The 20,017-nt window shown below is 36.5% G+C and overlaps 1 protein-coding gene across 1 annotated transcript in view; it reads left to right on the forward strand.

Annotated features, from left to right (window-relative positions):
• The window catches only part of PolE2 (DNA polymerase epsilon subunit 2), a 160,591-nt gene that overhangs the window by 33,758 nt on the left and 106,816 nt on the right, over positions 1 to 20,017 (forward strand). Inside the window, exon 5 of the mRNA XM_090380860.1 lies at positions 16,280 to 16,336. Within this exon, the coding sequence (XP_090236986.1) occupies positions 16,280 to 16,336 (57 nt within the window). The remainder of the gene's footprint in view (positions 1 to 16,279; positions 16,337 to 20,017) is intronic.

Raw genomic sequence — 20,017 nt, forward strand, 5'->3', positions numbered from 1 at the left:
CCTTAGTTGCTAATGTGCCAATAAAATCAAAACCAACCAACCCGACTGATGGTGGAGCTGAACACTCCCAAACATCGCCTTTAGATGAAATTTCGTCTTCAAAAAATGATTTTGCGACTAGTGAAGAGGTCATGAATAACCAACCAACCAACCCGACTGATGGTGGAGCTGAACACTCCCAAACATCGCCTTTAGATGAAATTTCATCTTCAAAAAATGGTTTTGCGACTAGTGAAGAGGTCATGAATAATGAAGACGAAAATGAAATTCAAGAATCAAAAATACAAGAAAAAATGAAAAATATATCTGCAACTAGAAAATCTGCTCTTTCAAATTTAAAAAAGCAAGCAAAGAAAATGCTAAACACCTCATATTCAAAATATCCTCCAGCAAATGTTGGTGAAACTGTAAGGATTCGAGTACCAGATGTAGACCAAGCACGCAGTGATGGAAGAAATATTTTAGCCGTTCTGGAAATTTCAAATCAAAATTTCTATAAATTGGGTACCAAATATGGAAATTTAAACCCACTGTATTCCAGAAACGAATTTACTATTTGCAAAGAAAATTTCTTGGCCATTGAAGATGTACCAGATATGGAAATTTCGCTGAGGGAATGCTCAAGAATGTCGTCGGTTTTAGGAGGCAAGGTTACAATAAATGACTATAATTAAAAATAGCAAGAGCTTAAAATGCCGAAAGTTAAGACGGAAAAATATGCACTTTAGTCAAAGCTTAAATAAAACCGGCACTCACCTCGTAATCTGCATGAATTATATAAAAAAGGGGTATGAGAAGGTCTCAGTTTAAAAATTAAAAACTAAAATCGTAACTTTAAAATTAAGCTCAGAGGAGGAAGAAGTGCACCGCATCATCCTCTAGTTGTCAGTTTTAAAACGTACAACTGTAAAGTTATGTTTAAATGAGAATAAGCCAATAGTCATGAACGATGGATTTTGTTAAAAGTATCTTCAGTTGGCACTAAGGAAATGAAGGATAGAGAATCAGTGTGAGCTCAGAATGTAACTGCAAAGGTGGCTGTAATTCTGATATATGTAAATGTTGGAAAGATGAAAAAATATGTAATTCCAAATGCCACCAGTCTCAATCAGGGCTCCCACTCACAAATTTAAAAAAAAACTTAGATTGCAACTTAAATAAACCCAAAAAAAACCTAGTTTTCATCATATAGTATAGCAACACAAATAAGATAAAACTTACCATGCAAAAATATCTTTTATTTAATTGTAATCAGAATTTTCATCCCATTCAGTTCCCTCCACATTTATTTTTTGAAGTTATTTCATTTTTTTCAAACGTTCTTCGTATCTTTTATGACAAGTTCCGTGTAAGACTTCTTTTTCCAATTCTGATTTAGGTTTCCATGTATAGCAATTTTGATTAGATCTATTTATCGCCTGTTTTGCCATTAGTCGATTTTTCAGTTTCTGGTTTAAGGGAGTTTGTGGCTTTTGTTTTTATAGGGTTTACTTGGGAGAAGATTCTTTCTATGCTTGCCGAAGAGTGAGGTAAAATAGTTAGACTGGTCATAAAGTTAGATAAAATCTCATATTTAGAATTATTAAAGCCATCTTTTACATTACGTAACAGATACCAAAACTCAGGGATGGTTTTGTAAGAGAAATCTAAATCTTGATTTAAACGAAATGATCTCCATTCATCATCTAGAAGATCTAGTTTGTCTTCAGAAACAAGGTGAGGGAACTGCATTGCTAAATGGAAAATTGAGCATGGCGAATTGGCACAATCATGTATCACTGCTGGGTCAAGAACATTGAGACTGGCAATAATTCCATCATTTAGAGGAAATCTTTTTCTGATTTCCATACAAAGTTCAACAAGAAATTTTAAACAATCATTTTTAAACCTGCTTTCACTGTCACCAAGCGGTGTTGAATTTAATAAGGCCATACAACGGCCTCCCAAATATATTTTATTCAGAGGCTTATGATTTATTACATTGCTTGGATCAATTTCAACCAGCTTGCACGAAGTAATGACTTCTTTTATGAAAAATCTAAGAATATTTTTATACTCAATTGAAACCATTGAATGAAGTGCAATCTGAAATGCTCAGATTGAAATTCAATATTCAGGCAGTTTATTTTCTCCAGTACATATCCTAAAAACAACAACATATGCTTAGTTCCTTTGGTGATCATAGTATTGTAAATATTCCCTGCACCATCGATTTTATCAATTTTTGATTGAGACTGAAAATAAAGAACTAACACATCCCACTGCTCAATAATAATTTTTATTACATTGCCACAGGATAACCAACATGTTTGTGCTAATTTGGGGATTTTATGCTTAGCAGTATCTACAACATCTTGAATCATTTTGAACTCGTTTAATCTTTTACTATTATGGGAAAAATAACAAGAGATATCTTTTATAAATATTTCTAGATATGATGGTAGTACCTTGACTGAATGACTAGCGCATAATGCAAAAGAATGGCAAACACATCCCATTATAAATACTGATGGTACATCCTTTTTTAGCAATGACTGGAACCCACTCTTAGTACCCATCATAGTGGCACGATTATCACTATCAAAGCCAACGAGATTACTTATTTGAATGTTTTTTTTCTATGAAAAGATCTTTTACAGCTTGATAAAGCCCTTCTGAAATACCATTTTCAACACAAACAGTGTCAAGTAACACATCTACAACATCAAGTTTTTGAATATCAAAATATCTAACAACAACAGCTAGAACTTGTGATAAAGATAAATCTGTACTTTCATCTATTATCATTGAAAACTTGTTGTTTCTGCATATGTTAGAAATGTATATTTTTTCATGATAGGCTATGCCATCTTGTATAAGATAAGAGACTTTAGTCGCCTTCATCTGAACTTGTTTTGCAATATTGCTATTATGAAATGCTTTCTTACATGCTTCTATAAGGTGATCACATTGCGCAAATGGAACATTATGCCCACAAATGAGTGCAGCAATTGTTAACTCTGCCTTTGCTACTTCTTCATTCTCGTAGGTTTACGTTTTGTGAAGAACGTGTCTAACGTTGAACTTGTCTTAGCAATATTTGCACTTTTTTTTATGTTTAACTGTATTTTTATGCGCTAGTAACATCGATTTATTGGCATTCTTTAATTTCATATCACAACAAATACAGTAAGACGCACCTTTTTCATTACTGTCTTCTTTCAACCAATCCTTTAATTCCAGATCTTCTAACCATTCATTTCTAAAATTTTGAGTATACCACCGTTTACGCAAAACATAAGCCTTTCTTCTTATGAAGAAAGGCTCAAGTTTTGCAAATTACAGTGTCTGGAGACTAGGCACCAGCGAGGTGATCTGATAGAGGTGTATAAAGCCTTGAATGGTTTAAGCATGCTCAATGCTGATGGGATTCTTCCTCTAGCTCAGAGGAATCACCTGAGAGGGCATAAATTCAAATTGAGGAAAGACAGATGCAGGATAGACGTGTGGAAATTTGTCTTTAGCCAGCGGGTGGTTGGTTGATGGAACAGACTGCCATCCCTTGTGGTGGCGGTTGATAGCCTAAATAAGTTTAAGGCTCAGCTGGACAGGTATTTTGAACGAACAGAGGGGTGAAGTGGAAGTGGGTTTTTTTTTTTTTTTTTTTTTTTGGCTGATGCTGCATAAGCTTGCTTTCTTGCATCAAATGCCTCTACTAATGCTAATGCTAATGTTTACTCATCTTTCTCTGTGGGGAAAAAGTTTCAGACATTGTGTGCAATTTGTGGGTATGGCTAATTAGCAATTATCTTATTTAAAATGTTCTATAAAATAAAAAATAAATCACTAATCCATTAACATAAAATAGAAATAGTCACTACAATTTAAATTTATTATATCACTGTATGTAGTATACGCATAAATGTAAAAATCACCCCAAATAATGCAATAATACCACGAACAATCACAAAAGACTGGTTTTAGTAGTAGTAGTAGTAGTAGTAGTAGTAGTGGCACATGATGCAAGAAAGCAAGTGTAGGAGCTTATGCAGCATCAGCCAAAAAAAAAAAAAAAAAAAACATCACACCATTCCCTTCAAATGCCTGTCCAGTTCCTCCTTAAATTTATTTAACCTATCAACTTCCACAACGACAGATGGAAGTTTGTTCCATCAATTAACCACCCGCTGTCTAAAGGCAAATTTCCGCACATCTATTCTACATCTATCCTTTCTTAATTTGAACTTATGTCCCCGTAGGTTCGTAATCTGAACAAGTGGAAGGATCCCATCAGAATTCAGCGTGCTCAACCCATTCAAGGCCTTATAGACCTCAATCAGATCACCGCGCAGGTGCCTAGTCTCCAGCCACTGCAATTTGCAGAACTTAAGCCTCTCTTGGTAAGAGAATCCCTTCATTCCCCTCACCAATCGTGTTGCTCTTCTCTGTACACGCTCAAGCAAATCTACATCCTTCCTAAAATGAGGCCTCCAGACATGTACGCAATACTCAAGGCGTGGCCTGACCATTGCCTTATACAGAGGGACAATCACCTCCTTTTCCCTGCTAGCAAAATTCCTATATATCATTGACAAAACCCCATGACCTGCCCTAGCAGCCTGTCTGCATTGCTCAGAAAACTTCATATCTGACTGCACAATTACTCCCAGGTCTTTTTCATTTTCTACCACCTTAAGTGTAGTACCACACAGTTGGTACGTTTCTCTGGGGTTACTTCTACCCATATGCAGTACTTTGCATTTGTCAAGGTTGAACTTCAGTTGCCACTTCTTAGCCCATCTGCCCAAATTATCTAGATCCTGTTGCAGTAGCACACTGCCATTACTGTCATTAACAACCCTGCCAACCTTTGTGTCATCTGCAAACTTCGACATTAAGCCTGATATACCTTCATCAATATCATTGATAAATACACAAAACAACAGTGGACCCAACACCGAACCCTGTGGGACTCCACTAATAACATTAGTCCACGAAGAGCAGCACCCATTGATTACCACCCTCTGTCTTCTCCCACTTAACCATCCTTTTATCCATTGTAGCAACTTACCCTTAACACCATTCTGCTCCAATTTGTACAGTAGTCTTCCATGCGCAACAGTGTCAAAAGCTTTCCTGAAATCCAAGTATATGATATCAAAATTATTTTTCGCATCCAGTTCCTTTGTGACCACATCATAATAACCAATCAAATTTGTCAGACAAGACTTTCCCTTAACAAACCCATGCTGTGTTTGAATTATTGCTGCAGTCTTGTCTAGATGATCCTGCAATGCATCTTTAACCAGTGACTCCATTATTTTACCCGGAACAGAAGTTAAACTAACTGGTCTGTAATTACTCGTGTCACCCTTCGATCCACCTTTGTGAATTGGGGACACATTTGCACATCTCCAGTCCGTGGGAACCTCCCCTGAGTCCAAGGATGCTCTCATAATTATGGCTAAGGGTTTGCTTAGTTGCTTTGCCGCCTCCTTTAAAATAACTGGATAGATCCCATCCACCCCAGGTGCCTTTCTTATGTTTAACTTCAACAATTTCTCCTCCACTTTGCTCTCAGTTATTACAAAATCATTAAGCACACTGCTACAATTTGATAACCTTCTTCCATTTTCAAACTGTAATAATTCCTCACGTGTGAATGTAGATGCAAAATACTCATTCAGTTTGTTTGCTATCTGAGCAGGATCATCAACAGTCGAACCATCGATGTCAAGTGGACCAATCATATTCATCCCCTTCCTTTTAGAGTTTATATAAGTAAAGAAATCCTTGCTGTTTTTCTTAGCATCCTTTGCCAAAGATTTCTCGTAATCCGCCTTCGCCTGCCGAACCTCCTTTGTGACCTGATTACAGACTAGCTTATATCTGCCACAGGCTTCTGCGTCACCTGATAATTTATATGCATCCCATGCATTTTTCTTCTCTGTCACGAGTCTCATTAGTTCATTTGATAACCATTTAGGCCTAAACCTTGAACGATATTTCTTAATCGGTATATAAAGTCTAGTAGCTTCCACGATTAATTCCTTGAATGCTTCCCACTTAGAATTTACTGTTGGTAACATCGTCAGTTGATCCCACTGTACAGAATTTAAAAACTGTCTGAGACCACTGTACTCCCCTTTACGGAAGCAAAAACCCTTTCCTTTACCCCTGACGGTAGTTACCTCTTTGAGTAAATCCCACTTCAGCACACTGTGATCACTGCCACCTAGTGGTTCCTTTATCTGCAAATTCTTAATACACGAATGATCACCGCTGATAACCAGATCAAGAGTGTTACTTTCTCTGGTTGCCTCTCGAACATGCTGCTGCAGAAAACAATCATCCAATAAATCCACAAAAGTCTGACTGGTGTGTGAGTGACCAACCCACAAGTTCCAGTCAATATCTGGGAAGTTAAAATCCCCCATTATAAGACATTCAGATTTACTGGCCCACTCTATTTCTCTGTACAATTGTTCATTGTACTCATTCAAGTCATTAGGCCTATAACACACTCCTACCCTTATTTTTACTTTCTCAGTGCTTATCTCGCACCAAACTGACTCAACAGAGCACTGTTCATCTATATTAACTGGGTGCACTTCCTTTGATTTTATGTTTTTCTTAATTAACAGCATAACACCCCCTCCCTTTCTGTCCTGTCTATCCTTTCTGTACACATTGTACTCCCCAAATTCCAGTTCTGCATTCCTTATATCTTTGTGACACCACGTCTCTGCTATCCCAACAATATCCGCCTTTGATGTCTTGACCAACACTTCAAATTCATCAAATTTATTTACTATACTTCTAGCATTGGTATACATGCAAGCATACATGCTCCTATGCCTATTCCTTGTTACCCTAACACATCCCATATACCCAACTATTCCATGATGACTGCCATCCGTCCCTGAAACCCCCAACACCCCTCGCTCCAGGTCGCTTCTTATTCTAATAGAAGTTGTGCAAGAATCACCTTCACCTCTGCCTGCGGTTACTGTTAAACTATTAGTCTTTGTATCCCCCCTGTGCAGTAAAGACCGCCTTCCGCCTGCTCAATAGGCTGCGCATACATGTTAGTAGCACGATCATCTATGCTTACATGTAAGCGTAATTTCATAGTGTAGAACCTGCGAAAACTTTGAAATCCTTTTACATTTGTAGTATTTTGTACAAGCACTTGAGATATTACAAATTATGATTAGAATATAAAATTAAGAAAATTGTAAACTGTTATTAAATGTATTAAATTTTATTGTATTTACAAGAAATAAAAATAAATTTTGACTTAAAATTAAAAATTACCGAAAAAACCCAGATAATGAGATATTTTTGTGAAAAAAAACCTATCAACCCAGATGACAATCAAAAAACCCAGATCTGGGTGGAAAAACCCAGGAGTGGGAGCCCTGGTCTCAATTGTTCGAATAAATAGTAAAAATTACATGACAAATTTCTCGATTCATTAAAAATAAAAATTAGCTTTATTTGTTTTAAATTCATTTTGCTTTCGATTTTTTGTTTGTAACTAAAGCTATTTTGTTCAATGCTGTTATGTATTATTTTTGTGTTCATTTTAAGAAGACTTGTTAATTTAATGTTAGGATAATGTTTTATTTATATCCAAATTTCTTAAACAAATTCTATATAAAATAAAAAAAATACTGGATTAGAATGTGTTCTTTTTTTTGTGTTTGGATATTCGAAATATCACACTTGAATTTTTCAGAATTTTTAACCATGTAATTTACAAATAACTGTTTAATACTTAATTTAAGAGTTCATAGTTTGTTTCATTGTTAATTAGTGCACATAATCTTTACTGAAGGCAACAAACCTTCAGACCAACTTAGTAAGTTAAAATCGTTGAAAAATATTTTATAACTTTATAGGATATCACATTTATATTAATATTGCTAGGTACTTTCAATCCTTTAAAAATGAAGTCAATAGAAATAAATATATTTTATAATTTCAAATATTCAGAGAATATATGTTATGGACAAGGTGATTAATTGAGTATTATTCATACTGGTTTGGTTATTTGGTTTTTAGGAGCATCAGCAACTAAGGTCATATTGCTCTGGGATATGCAGTGGTCATTCCCTGACCTTTCCGCATCCTCCGTATTTGGTGGTGACAGGCTCGAACCCCGGTCTAATCAAGAAGCATGTGCTACGCACTGCTGCTCCTTCCCACCTGGCTACAGAGGCGCCCTTATTCATACTGCCCAGGCACTATATATAAGGACTGGAGATATTGGGCAGAGTTATAAAAATGTGTTAATTTATTACTTTGACCAGGCATTATAAATGTTTCCTGATCTCCGGACAATTAACAATATTTAACATAGAACTGTGATTTACAAGTGGGAAATCACCATAATAGCTCTTACTGGAGATATTATGTTTTATGCTCTTAGGAAAATTAATATTCCTTTAATTAATTTTAGATATAATATAAAATTTCTCAGTCTGGCTACCTTTATGACAATTTCTTAGTGTGGTTGCCTTTGTGACCATTTCCCAGTGTTGGCTGTGATCATCTGCATTGTCACCAGTGAATTTTAGGATACTGTCAGTGGAATTTGCTGTTCATTTTGAAAATGCAGGAACATTTTGATTGGTTCCTGTCTCCTCCCCCTTGCCATCCCCTTCTTCCACCTGGTGAGGCATGGGCCTGCCTCACTGAATTTCTGAGGTCGCCTTCTCTATCGTCCCCATACCTCTTGTCTTTTCCCCCAGCCTTCAGTCTCTCCCCCTACTCTAACTCACAGTGCACACCCCACACAATTTATCAATTAATAACATCCAAATTTAAACCATGCTTACATAAACCTCTCTTGGCCTTTTTTATTTATTTATTTTTTTTTTTTTCTTCTTTCACATAGGCCCTTGTGAAAGAAGAAAAAATAAGTGGCAGGTGGTAGGGCCTGCCAGAGTACAAAAGATCTACTGGGTACTTGTCCTACCTCCCCAGGGCCAAGTGCGGTAACGGCGGGTCCCAACAGGGGGCCCAACGGCTAAATGGGCAGAATAATAATGGTACACAACACTACACATCCGTCCACTCCCCACACACTTTTTAAATCTCTGGCCTTCACAGAGTTCTGTGCTACACAAACAGAGTACACAACGTGGAGATGTAGGAAACTCCTGGTGCCGTCAGACAACTAACACACTTTGCACTTGTACATTTTGATCCAGGCTGGTAGAAATGGGATGGGAGGAGATTTCCCAATCTCCAGTATATATTTCCTACGTATTTCCTGAGAATTACAATCTACAGAAGTTCAAGTCCAATGTCAACAAATATCTCCTTTCATCTTCTCAATCTCCAACCCAAGCACGGTAATAAGTACTATAGGTTCTAATAACTCTCGCGTTTGGGGTTCACATAAAAAAAAAAAATTTGCCTTCAAATTCAGTCCAGATGATGCCTTGTGACTGACTAAACCTGACCAGATTCCGTGCTCTTTCCTATTAATTTTTTTGGAACAAGATTCAACTTGTTTCCGGTGTGTTGATATTGGTGCTTTGGGTATCCCTAACATCCAACTGCAAAAATGGGATTTATTATTACTTTCACACTATCCCAGGCCATAATGAGATCCAGAACGCACGCACTCCAGAGTGCATGCACTGCTGGGCAAAATTTAAGGACCAGTCAGGTTTTCACCTGTAGCTTCTCATAGGAGTGGCCTGGATATGGGAAAAGCATACCAAAGGAACCTCATGAGGTACAGAAATGATGAAGGAAACAACACTGACACAGCAACGGAAACAAAACGGTACAGAGGGACTTTATTCAAAATTGGCAACATAGCACTGGCTGCCATGATACAGATGCATCACTGCCAAAGATGGAACAAAGGGAAGAGGTGGTTCCCAGTAGGAGGTATGGCCACCCCTAATGTCAATGCAGGCTTTGCATCGCCTGTCCATACTTAGAACAATGTTGTTGATAAGTTCTTGTGGTAACATCGTCCATTCCTCTGTCAGCGCCATCTTCAACTGGTGAACATTTTCTGGTGGGTGTGGACATGCCGCTAGGTGTCTTCCCAGAGCATCCCATATGTGTTTGATGGGATTTAGATCAGGGGAAACGGACAGGCCAGTCTATACGAACAGTGCTCACTTTCCAAAAGCATATCAACAGCTGCATTATCATCCATAAACACGAACTTGGGGCCAGTGGCACCTCGGAACAGACACATATAGGGAAGGATTAGTATTAGTATTATTAATAGTAATGGCCGCATGGTGCAAGAAAGCCTATGGCTTATGCTGCACCAGCCAAAAAAAAAAAAAAAAAAGAAAATATCCGAACAAAACAATGATAAAAACAAAAAAAAAAAAAATAAAATAAATAATAATAATTAATAAAAAAAAAGGAAATTAAACCTATCATCCTATGCGCTTCCCTTACCCGAAGGTACTATCCAGATGACCTTTGAATTCCCCCAAACTGTCGGCCTTTACCACCCATGAAGGCAACTTATTCCAGTAATTTATAACTCGCTGGCTAAAATAAAACTTCCTGCAGTCCAATCTAAACATTTCCCCTCCGTAACTTGAATTTATGTCCCCTAGTTCTAGCATCATTTGTAATCTTGAAAATTTCGTCCTCATTCATTTTACTGATGCCTCTCAGAGCTTTCAACACCTCAATCAAATCTCTTCTAAGGTGTCTAGTTTCCAAACTCTGCAACCCACATATTTGAAGCATAAGGACGTCCTTTTGCCGATCTCACCAAGCAAGTTACCCGTCTTTGCACCCTTTCAAGACGCTCGATGTCTTTCTTTAGGTGCAGTCTCCATACTTGAACACAGTATTCCAAGTGTGGTCTAACATAAGCCTTATATAATGGGATTATCACGTCCCTATCTCTACTTGCAAAAGTTCGATAGATCATCGATAGGACACCATGGGCCTTCCTTGCAACCTGTTTACAATGCTCAGAGAATTTCATGTCTGACCGTAACGTAACACCCAAGTCCCTTTCCTCCAGTACTGGGTTTAGTTGAACTCCACCAAGTGAATAAGTTATTTTGGGATTACTGTTTCCCAGGTGTAATACCTTACACTTTGTTGAATTAAAGCATAGCTGCCATTTTTCTGACCATTCCTGAAGTCTATCTAGGTCTCTCTGCAGAATCTCAGCTTGACAATGATCATTAACTACTCTACCAATTTTAACATCATCTGCAAATTTAGACATCACGCCCTTTATCCCTTCATCAATGTCGTTTATGAAAATTAAAAACAACAGTGGTCCTAATACTGATCCTTGGGGAACCCCACTTCTTACATCAACCCAATCTGAGGAATAGCCATTTATCACAACTCTCTGCCTCCTGCCCTGAAGGAGGCAGAGGGTTGTGATATCCATCTAAGGATTTTCCCAGTGATTCCAACCTGTTCCAGCTTATAAAGCAACCGCTCATGTGGGACTGAGTCAAAAGCTTTGCTGAAATCTAAATAAACAATGTCGAAATTATTCCCTAAATCCAGCTCGTGAGTGACCCTTTCGAAATAGCGAACCAGATTTGTTAAACATGATTTTCCCTTTTACAAAACCATGCTGAGTATCCTTGAGAATTTCAATTTGATCCAAATGATCCTGAATTCCACCCTTGATCATTGCCTCCATGATTTTCCCTACTACTGAAGTCAGACTGACAGGTTGATAATTTCTAACTTCACTTTTAGAGCCACCCTTATGTACGGGAGATACATTTGCACTTTTCCAATCCAAGGGAATCTCCCCAGTGTCTAGTGATGCTCGCATAATTAGCCTCAATGGTTCAGTGCACTCGCTTGCTGCCTCCCTTAAGATTATAGGGTATATTCCATCAACTCCAGGAGCCTTACTGGTCTGTAGGCTCGAAAGTTTTTTCGTTAAATAATTTTGCGAAATTTCAATATCATTAATTACATATTTTTTAACTTCGCTCCCACAATTTCCCATTGCCACAAAAGGTTTTTCATTTGTAAATATCGATGCAAAATAACTGTTGAGTTCATCTACAACAGCAGCTGGTGTATTTAATACTAACCCCTTTTCCTTACGTAAAGGTCCGATCTGGTTTGTCCTGCTCTTCTTGGCATTTATATATGTGAAGAACCTTTTCTTTCGAACCTTTTCTGTGGCTCTATTACACATCACCTTGTAGCTGTTATAGGCTTCAGTACTTTTTATTGCTCTGTAACCTTTCCATGCCACCTTTTTCTGCTCAAGTAATGTGGCAACTTCACTATTCATCCAACTTGGAACCCTCCTCGTGAAGTATTTTTTTAATGGTATATACGCATTCAAGGCACCTGTGATTAATGTTTTAAAAGTGTACCACAGTTCAAATGTATTCATTTTCTGCACGATATCTACCCAGTTAATAGAGGCCATGTAGTACCTTAAGGCAACGTAATTTCCTTTTCTGAAATTAAAACGCATTCCTTTGCCTTTTACTTCTGCTACCTCTCTCGTCATCATCCACCGTAGAACTCTGTGATCACTTCCTGCTACTGGTTTCTCTACTGTCAACCCTATTATGTCATCTGATTCATGGGTGATGATGAGGTCTAGGATATTCTTTTCTCTAGTACTTTCCCAGACATGTTGATACAAATAACAGTCATCTAGTTGATTTAAAAATTTTGTTCCCCATGTCGAGTTTCCTTCCCATTTACTCCAATCAATTTGAGGCAAATTGAAATCACCCATAATAAGACATTGACGCTTACTAGCCCATTTCATTTGCATGTAGAGACTTTTGTCATAATATTCACAATTACCTGGTCTGTAGATTACTCCTACTTGCATTATACCTTAGTTTCCAACCATCTCACACCATACAGTTTCTATACTAGCATGTGAAATGTCTGAATCCGGGAAAGCTATCATCGCACTCAGGCTGCTTCTGATAAGAAGCATTACCCCACCACCCCTTCTATCTACCCTATCCTTCCTAAATACATTATACAAGCCGTACTTAAACTCATCATCCCCAATTTCCGGGTGGCACCACGTCTCCGTAAGCCCTATTATGTCCACGTTACTTGTTTTAACCAGCAGTTCGAATTCGCTCATTTTATTGACGACACTTGTAACGTTACTGTATAAACAATAAGATTTACAGTTCTTGTGTATTTAACAACCCTAACACAACCCTTTAAGTTTTTTAGGCTCTCTTCCCTGATATTAGCTACCCGCTCACGTGAAATGTTTCTGCCCCCAGAACATCTAGATAATACGTCCAGTTGGGGTAGCAGATAAGAACCCTTAAGGTATGTGCAAGAGTTAATATTGGTCAACATACCTTAAGGTATGTTGACCAATATTATCAGATAAACGCGTGTAAGTATTACCCACATCCTCCCCTAGCTATCAGTTTCCCTGAACCTTTAAGGTATCCTCAATAATACTGGCAAAAACTTTTGCACCACCTTTGTTTAAGTGTATCCCATCTCTACAAAACAAATTCCTTCTACCTACAAGTGTGGGCCATGCTGATAGAAATTTCCCCCCAATTTTGCAATCAGATATGAAGTTTTCTCAGCAATGTAGACAAGTTGCCAGAGTAGGATATGGGGTTTGTCAATGATATGTAGGAATTTTGCGAGCAGGGATAAGGAGCTGATTATTCCCTTGTATAAGGCAATGGTTACACCAAACCTTGAGTTCTGCGTACAGGTCTGGAAGCCTCATTTTGGAAAGGATATTCAGTTGCTAGAACGAATACAGAGAAGGGCAACAAGGCTGGTGAGGGGATTAAAGGTGGTGCTCAGATTCCTTCAAGTCTTGAGTTAATCCACAAGGCTCTTAACATATAATCCCTCCTATCGTGTCTGGGCAGAATTGCAGACACATAGACATTATGGCCTAGCTCGCGGCATTTCCTCAGCATGGTCCTGTATTTTTCCAACAAATCGTCAGATCGTGTACGTTTAATATCATTAGTCCCCACATGAATAATAATATTCTCTTTATCCCCTTTAAAATCTGACAATCTGTTGGTGACATCATCAATAGTTGCTCCCGGCAGACATACCCTGGTTCTACTCCACCTATCCTTATTACAAAAAATATTCCCCGTTTCCCTGACAATGGAGTCTCCTAATAAAATAAAGTCCTTTTTAACCAGAGTAGTTTTGAGTAGTTTTTTCTGTTTTGAGGCTCGAATCGGGTGTGCATCACTTGGTAGATTGCTGGAGTCTTGAGTCCCTGACGAGCTCCCAGATGCATTATTCTCGAGGGCAAGTACCCATTTTTTCAGGGACTCAAATTGTTCCATCAGTGCACCAAATTGTAATTTAAGATCGGTACATCGATCACAAAGATAAGAATCCCCAGGTGAGGTAGGATTAGTCACCAGGTCGACCTTGGAAAACATTCCACAACGGATTAAATCATGACTCACCCATAAATCGCCATGGGCTATTTCCGTGTGAGTCACGATACCCTGTGATGTGTTTAAGGCAGATATCGTAACTACCATTATAAAATTAAATAAATATCAATGAAGGTTAACTTTAAAAAATTATATCTGTAATATTATTAAAATCAAACTGTTACAGGAAACCTATAACAAAATAATCCAATGGTATCTAAATAAATCAAATATTTAAAAGCACTATCCAAAAGTAAACCACTTAACTGAGGAGCCCTGACTAAGCGCGTCCGCTCACCTCGAATGCCAACACTGAACTATGAGCTATAAAAACTTTCAGAACCTCCAATTCCAACTAGGCAGTACTGGTTAGTAAGTTTTGCAAAAACTCCAATATCATTATAATTTTCAAATTGAGCACGAAAAGCCATTGCAAGCACAAGATTCGGTACCACACGACTATGTACTGATTACCTCAGTACAGTAACATGCATTGGTTACAGTACCGCCTTCCAGTAGCTGGAGTTGTGTATATGTCCATCCAAGATAATGCCTCCCCAGACAAGAACACCTCGACCGCCATATCAATCCCTTTCAGTGATGTTTGCGGGGTGATACTGTGTCCGTAGCCGAGTGATCAGGAGCGGAGTGCAGTATCACACGCTCCTTGAGTAGACCGGTTGTCAAGCCCCTGACTGCTAAATATGGTTGATCTGCCAACCCACACTGGACCATGTGGCAGATTATGGTCCATTTCCCTCAACATGAATTGCTTAGGAGGCTTCCATCCTGCATTGGGTTATTAATGGCTGCAGTTTCCTTTTTTTTTTTTTACCGTGTGCCAACCTCTCACCAGATTAGCTGACATCCAGAATCGCTGCTGAGACTGCTTACTCTCATCAGTAAAGAGTACCTAAGTAAAGATTTTGTGGCTATAACCTTTAGAAATAGTGTTGGTCCTTAAGTTTTGCACGCCAATTTATATGTATATATATAATATAGATCAGTGTAAATGAAAGATTTGACAGGATTCCCCCCCACAAAAAAAAAAAAAAAAACATTCATGAAAGGCAGTGTTATCACTTCAGCTTTTTCTGTTGACAATTACTATGGAGGAGGAATAGTTATCATGGTAACATACCCATGGAGAACTAAACAAGTATTTGTGCATAGGAATGCAAATCTAACTACAAATAAAACTTTATTACTGTTTTTCTCACCAATATTTCCAATCTCTGAGTTCAAATCTCATTAGAAGTTATTCAACCATTACAATTTTTAAAATTTTAAAGGCTTTTTCTTCAGTCAAGGTTGTAGTTAGCATGTTTTGGGCTGAGGGAATAGGACCTCTTAAAACACAATGCACATAATCTATATGAGTGGACCTATAACCAAAGTAGTCAGTATGCCAAAATTTTTCAAAAAAAAAAGTTTAACTTACTTGAACTGGTAATAAAACTGTAAATGTCCATTGCATATACCTAATTTAAGTACCAGATATATGTAAATTTTTATTTGGTCTACTGTGGCTTGCTTTCTTGTTTGTTTCCAATGGAGTGTAAGATACTGTAAAAAAACAATGTATGTTCGGGTCTCCATTCTTGCAGATTTTTACAAATTGTGAAGAACATACTGCACACATTCATTAGCATGAGTTATGAAAGAAGAAACAAAAAAAAGTAGAAGTGAATGTTTTTTACCAGGAAACTTAAAAGTTGCTGAAACTGGTAATAAACAGATTTTACACACATATACACAAGAAGAAGTGTGTGTTATTGTGTGTAACAGGGACTTAAAAAAATTAAAAAAGGTTATTCAAGTAAAACATTAAAAAAAATGTTTTTAGAATAATGCTGCAATTATTTAGTTATTAGTTAACTCTCCTTTCCTTCTTTTAGGGTAAACATCATCTAGAAGATCCAACTGGTGCTGTGGAACTCAATTTATCAAAAGCTGTATCCTTTCAAAAGCTGTTAATATGCTTATAAATAAATGGATATTATTATGTCAAACAACAAATGAACTTTTTTTTGTCTTTATCTGTATAATAGTATGAATCAGAGCTGTAATGCTCAATACGTTCTACGTTGATATCAATATTTGTAATATATTGATATTTGTAATACTTATCTATACACTTTCCAACCATGCATCTCTAACACTTCCATATGATACTCTCCAGCAATTAAAATGAAAAAATCAAAAAACTTACATTAGAGTAACAAATAATTAAATTTTTTTAAAATTTAATTAAAAAAATATATATTTTAAAAAATTTAAAAATTTTAAAAATTGCTTTTTAATTATTAAAATATATTTTTTAATTATTTGTTATTCTAATGTAAGTTTTTCGATTTTTTTCATTTTAATTTCTGGAGAGTATCATACGGAAGTGTTCTACGTACTATATTGAGGTAAACTCCTCTTATCATTTTACAAATTATTTGTATGAGTACATGTAGTTTTTAAGAAATAAGCATATTAATGTTTAACAAATAGCTACTTATCTATACACTTTCCAACCATGCATCTCTAACAGTTTTCTTACTCATGATAGCAAGTGCTTGGAAATATTCAAGAAAATCTGAGGAAGGTGAAAAGTTGGAGATGAGACATTTTTGTAAAAAGTGCGGTTAAAAATTTCAGTACTAACCATTGCATCTAATACTTGAAACGGTTGAGCTTGTCCCTCCGGGATTATGGTAGGGTGTCATTTGCCTTGGGAAAATTTTTATAGGATATGGTTAGACAGTTTGTGATATGTTTTTTATTGGTTTCTCCCGACTGTGACTTATAGCTACTACCAAATTAAACTATACATCATATAAACGTAAAAAGTGAGCATATTTTTATTTTTTTTAACTTAAAAGTTAGAATATGATAGAAATAATTGCCTTGCTTTGTTGTATGTATATTTCCCAATTTCATTGGTCATATTGCTCATCCACATGCCATATGCAATAATATGGTCATATTGCTCATCCAGTGTTTCAGCGAGCCAAACACTACTCATTGGCAACAAAAAAAAAATTGTCTTTTACATTTGTAGCATTAAATTGGCAAAATGCTTTCTAATTTTTAACAGTAGCCAAGGGATTTATCCTCCACGTGAGGCTTTTCTTTCTCTGTGCAAGATAGAGAAATTAAAAAAGAAAAGTAAGTCCTTTTACCCCAAAATTGTAGTAGTAGTAAAAATAATCAAGTTCTACTTAATCCAAGGTCACATATATCTAAAAAGGAAATCATGTTTATGTAAAAACTTAGCAAAATGAATATATGATAACATTGAGGAAAATGCTTAATACTTTGTGTTGTAGTTAAAAAGTTCCTTTAAAAATGGCTAAGGAAGTCATGAATGATGTTAAAATTCTGTTATTTTAATAATTCACTATTTTTTTACATGAAAAGAAAAACTCATTCAGTTTCAGATTTCTTTTTCGGGATTTTGACATTCATTTGTAGATTTGGGTGAATAAATTTTATTCTTATGGAACTCTGTTTTTCCAATAGCCCTTGTAATTATAAATTGTAAATATTATTTAAATAAACCATTAATTGTGGTTATTACTCTACTTTATTCAAGGCAATGCATGTACTTTAAACAAATATTTTTATCACTAAAGGATTCCTAGAACACAACTTTTATACCTGTGGCATCTCAAAAATCATAATTATAAGAGGTGTCGTAATAAAGTTCCTGGACGGGTGCATTTTTTTATTCAAAGTAATCTCCACCTCATTGAATATTAGTGTTCTGAAGTTTCTAAAAAAGAGTTTGTAAAGGCATCCAAAGAGGCATCCATTTAGCAGTTACGTTTTTCTTTGTCCTTGAGATTCTGAAATTTCTTTCCTTTGAGGGCAATTTTCACCACCTTGGGAAAAAAGAAGTCTGCTGGTGCTAGATCAGGAGAGAAGGGTGGATGGTTGATCTGTACAATGCCATGTTTCGTCAGAAATGTTTTTATAACAAGTGCAGAATGGGCAGGGACATGGTCATGCAACAAGAACCAAGAAATACACTTCAGTAGCCTTCGAAGCACCTGCACACAGAATGCAGCATTGACTCTCTTCCCTTCAGGTGCAAATTCCTTGTGAATCACGTCCTGTTTGGCAAAATACATGATCAACATTATCTCGATTCTGGACTTCTGTAAACAAAATTCTTGAGTCTTTGTGATGATTTTGAAGTCCACTGCATGCTCCAATGTTTTGTTTCTGGGTCATACAGAAACACCCAGCATTCATCTCCATTGACAATACAGCCAAGGAAATTAGATTTGTCTTAACAAGTCTGGATGAGGTCTTCACATGATAACACTTTTCACTGCTTCTGTTCATCTGTGAGGAAGTGCAGCACAAATTTTGCAGACATTCCTTTTCCCAAAACCTTCTGCAGAATTTGACAAATCATCTCCTTATTCATATCCAACTCATCAGCCATCATTCTGAGCGTCAAATGACAATCTATCGCCACAATTTCCCAAAAACTCTCTCCTCATTTCGAGACTTTCACAGATGCCTGCTTATTGGGTCATTGCGAACATTTTCGTGCATCTGTGAATCACTTTTGCCATTCAAAGACACTGGTACAATTTGTTTCATCACCATAAACAGTTTTTGATATTTCATGCATTTTTGTGCAGATTTTTCCAGTTTAAAGCAAAATTTGATAGTCATTTCTTGCTTCATTGCAAAATCACGACATGGAACATTAATGCTGATTATTACTTGCAACTTGTCAGTGTAATGGAGAATCTCTGTTACCCCATCTATTGGAGGAAGTTTGAACTACAACATACCACTTCTATTTATGTTCAGACTCATTGAACATGACTGCAACAGCACCTATTCCAGGAACTTTATTACCCCACCTCATATATATATATATATATATATATATATATATATATATATATATATATAACTGTTTGATTTAATATTAGAATACCTCATGAAAATCTGTAAAAAGTTAAAATTAAAGGTTTTTTTTTTTTTTTTTTCCCCTTTCTTTTTTAACCACATTAAGTTGGACATGGCTTGAGCAACTGAATTTTATTTTTGTGAAGTTATGAATCACATGAAAAGAGTAAAGTGGAAAATTAGGAAAGTATTTATACCTTATCAACATGTAAAAGGATGACTTGAATAATATTAAAAGATTCACTCCACATTAAATTAAAAAAAATTATATTTATAAATATGGTATGTATATATGTGTATGTGTGTAAGTACACACATGCAGGTATCAGAAAGATTTTTCTCCTGTCCTTCTGTATATTTTATGAATGTTACATTTTCTTGACTGTATTGCGTGTTTATCTAGTAATATATGCCAGAAGTTTCATTGCTCTCTTATGTTTCTTTTGTTACAGAGCTGAATGTGTAACAGATTGTCATCCTGTATAAAGATGAATATCGATCCTTTAACGAATTCCTATTTTTGCAAGGCAAACAGCCAAGGACCATCCATAAAGCACTGTCTCTGGTGGATGGGGGATATCTGTTCATCATATGATGTTGTAAAACATTGGTTGAAACAGTTCAAGTGTGGCCAGGAGAGCATCGATGATGAGGAAAGAATGGGTGGCTATCTACATCTCATGTTGCTGAATTGCAGATTTTCATCATGGATAAAG

The sequence above is a fragment of the Mastigoproctus giganteus genome, chromosome 9, assembly GCF_048544385.1.
Source record: "Mastigoproctus giganteus isolate SK-2022 chromosome 9, ASM4854438v1, whole genome shotgun sequence".
Lineage (NCBI taxonomy): Eukaryota > Metazoa > Arthropoda > Arachnida > Uropygi > Thelyphonidae > Mastigoproctus > Mastigoproctus giganteus.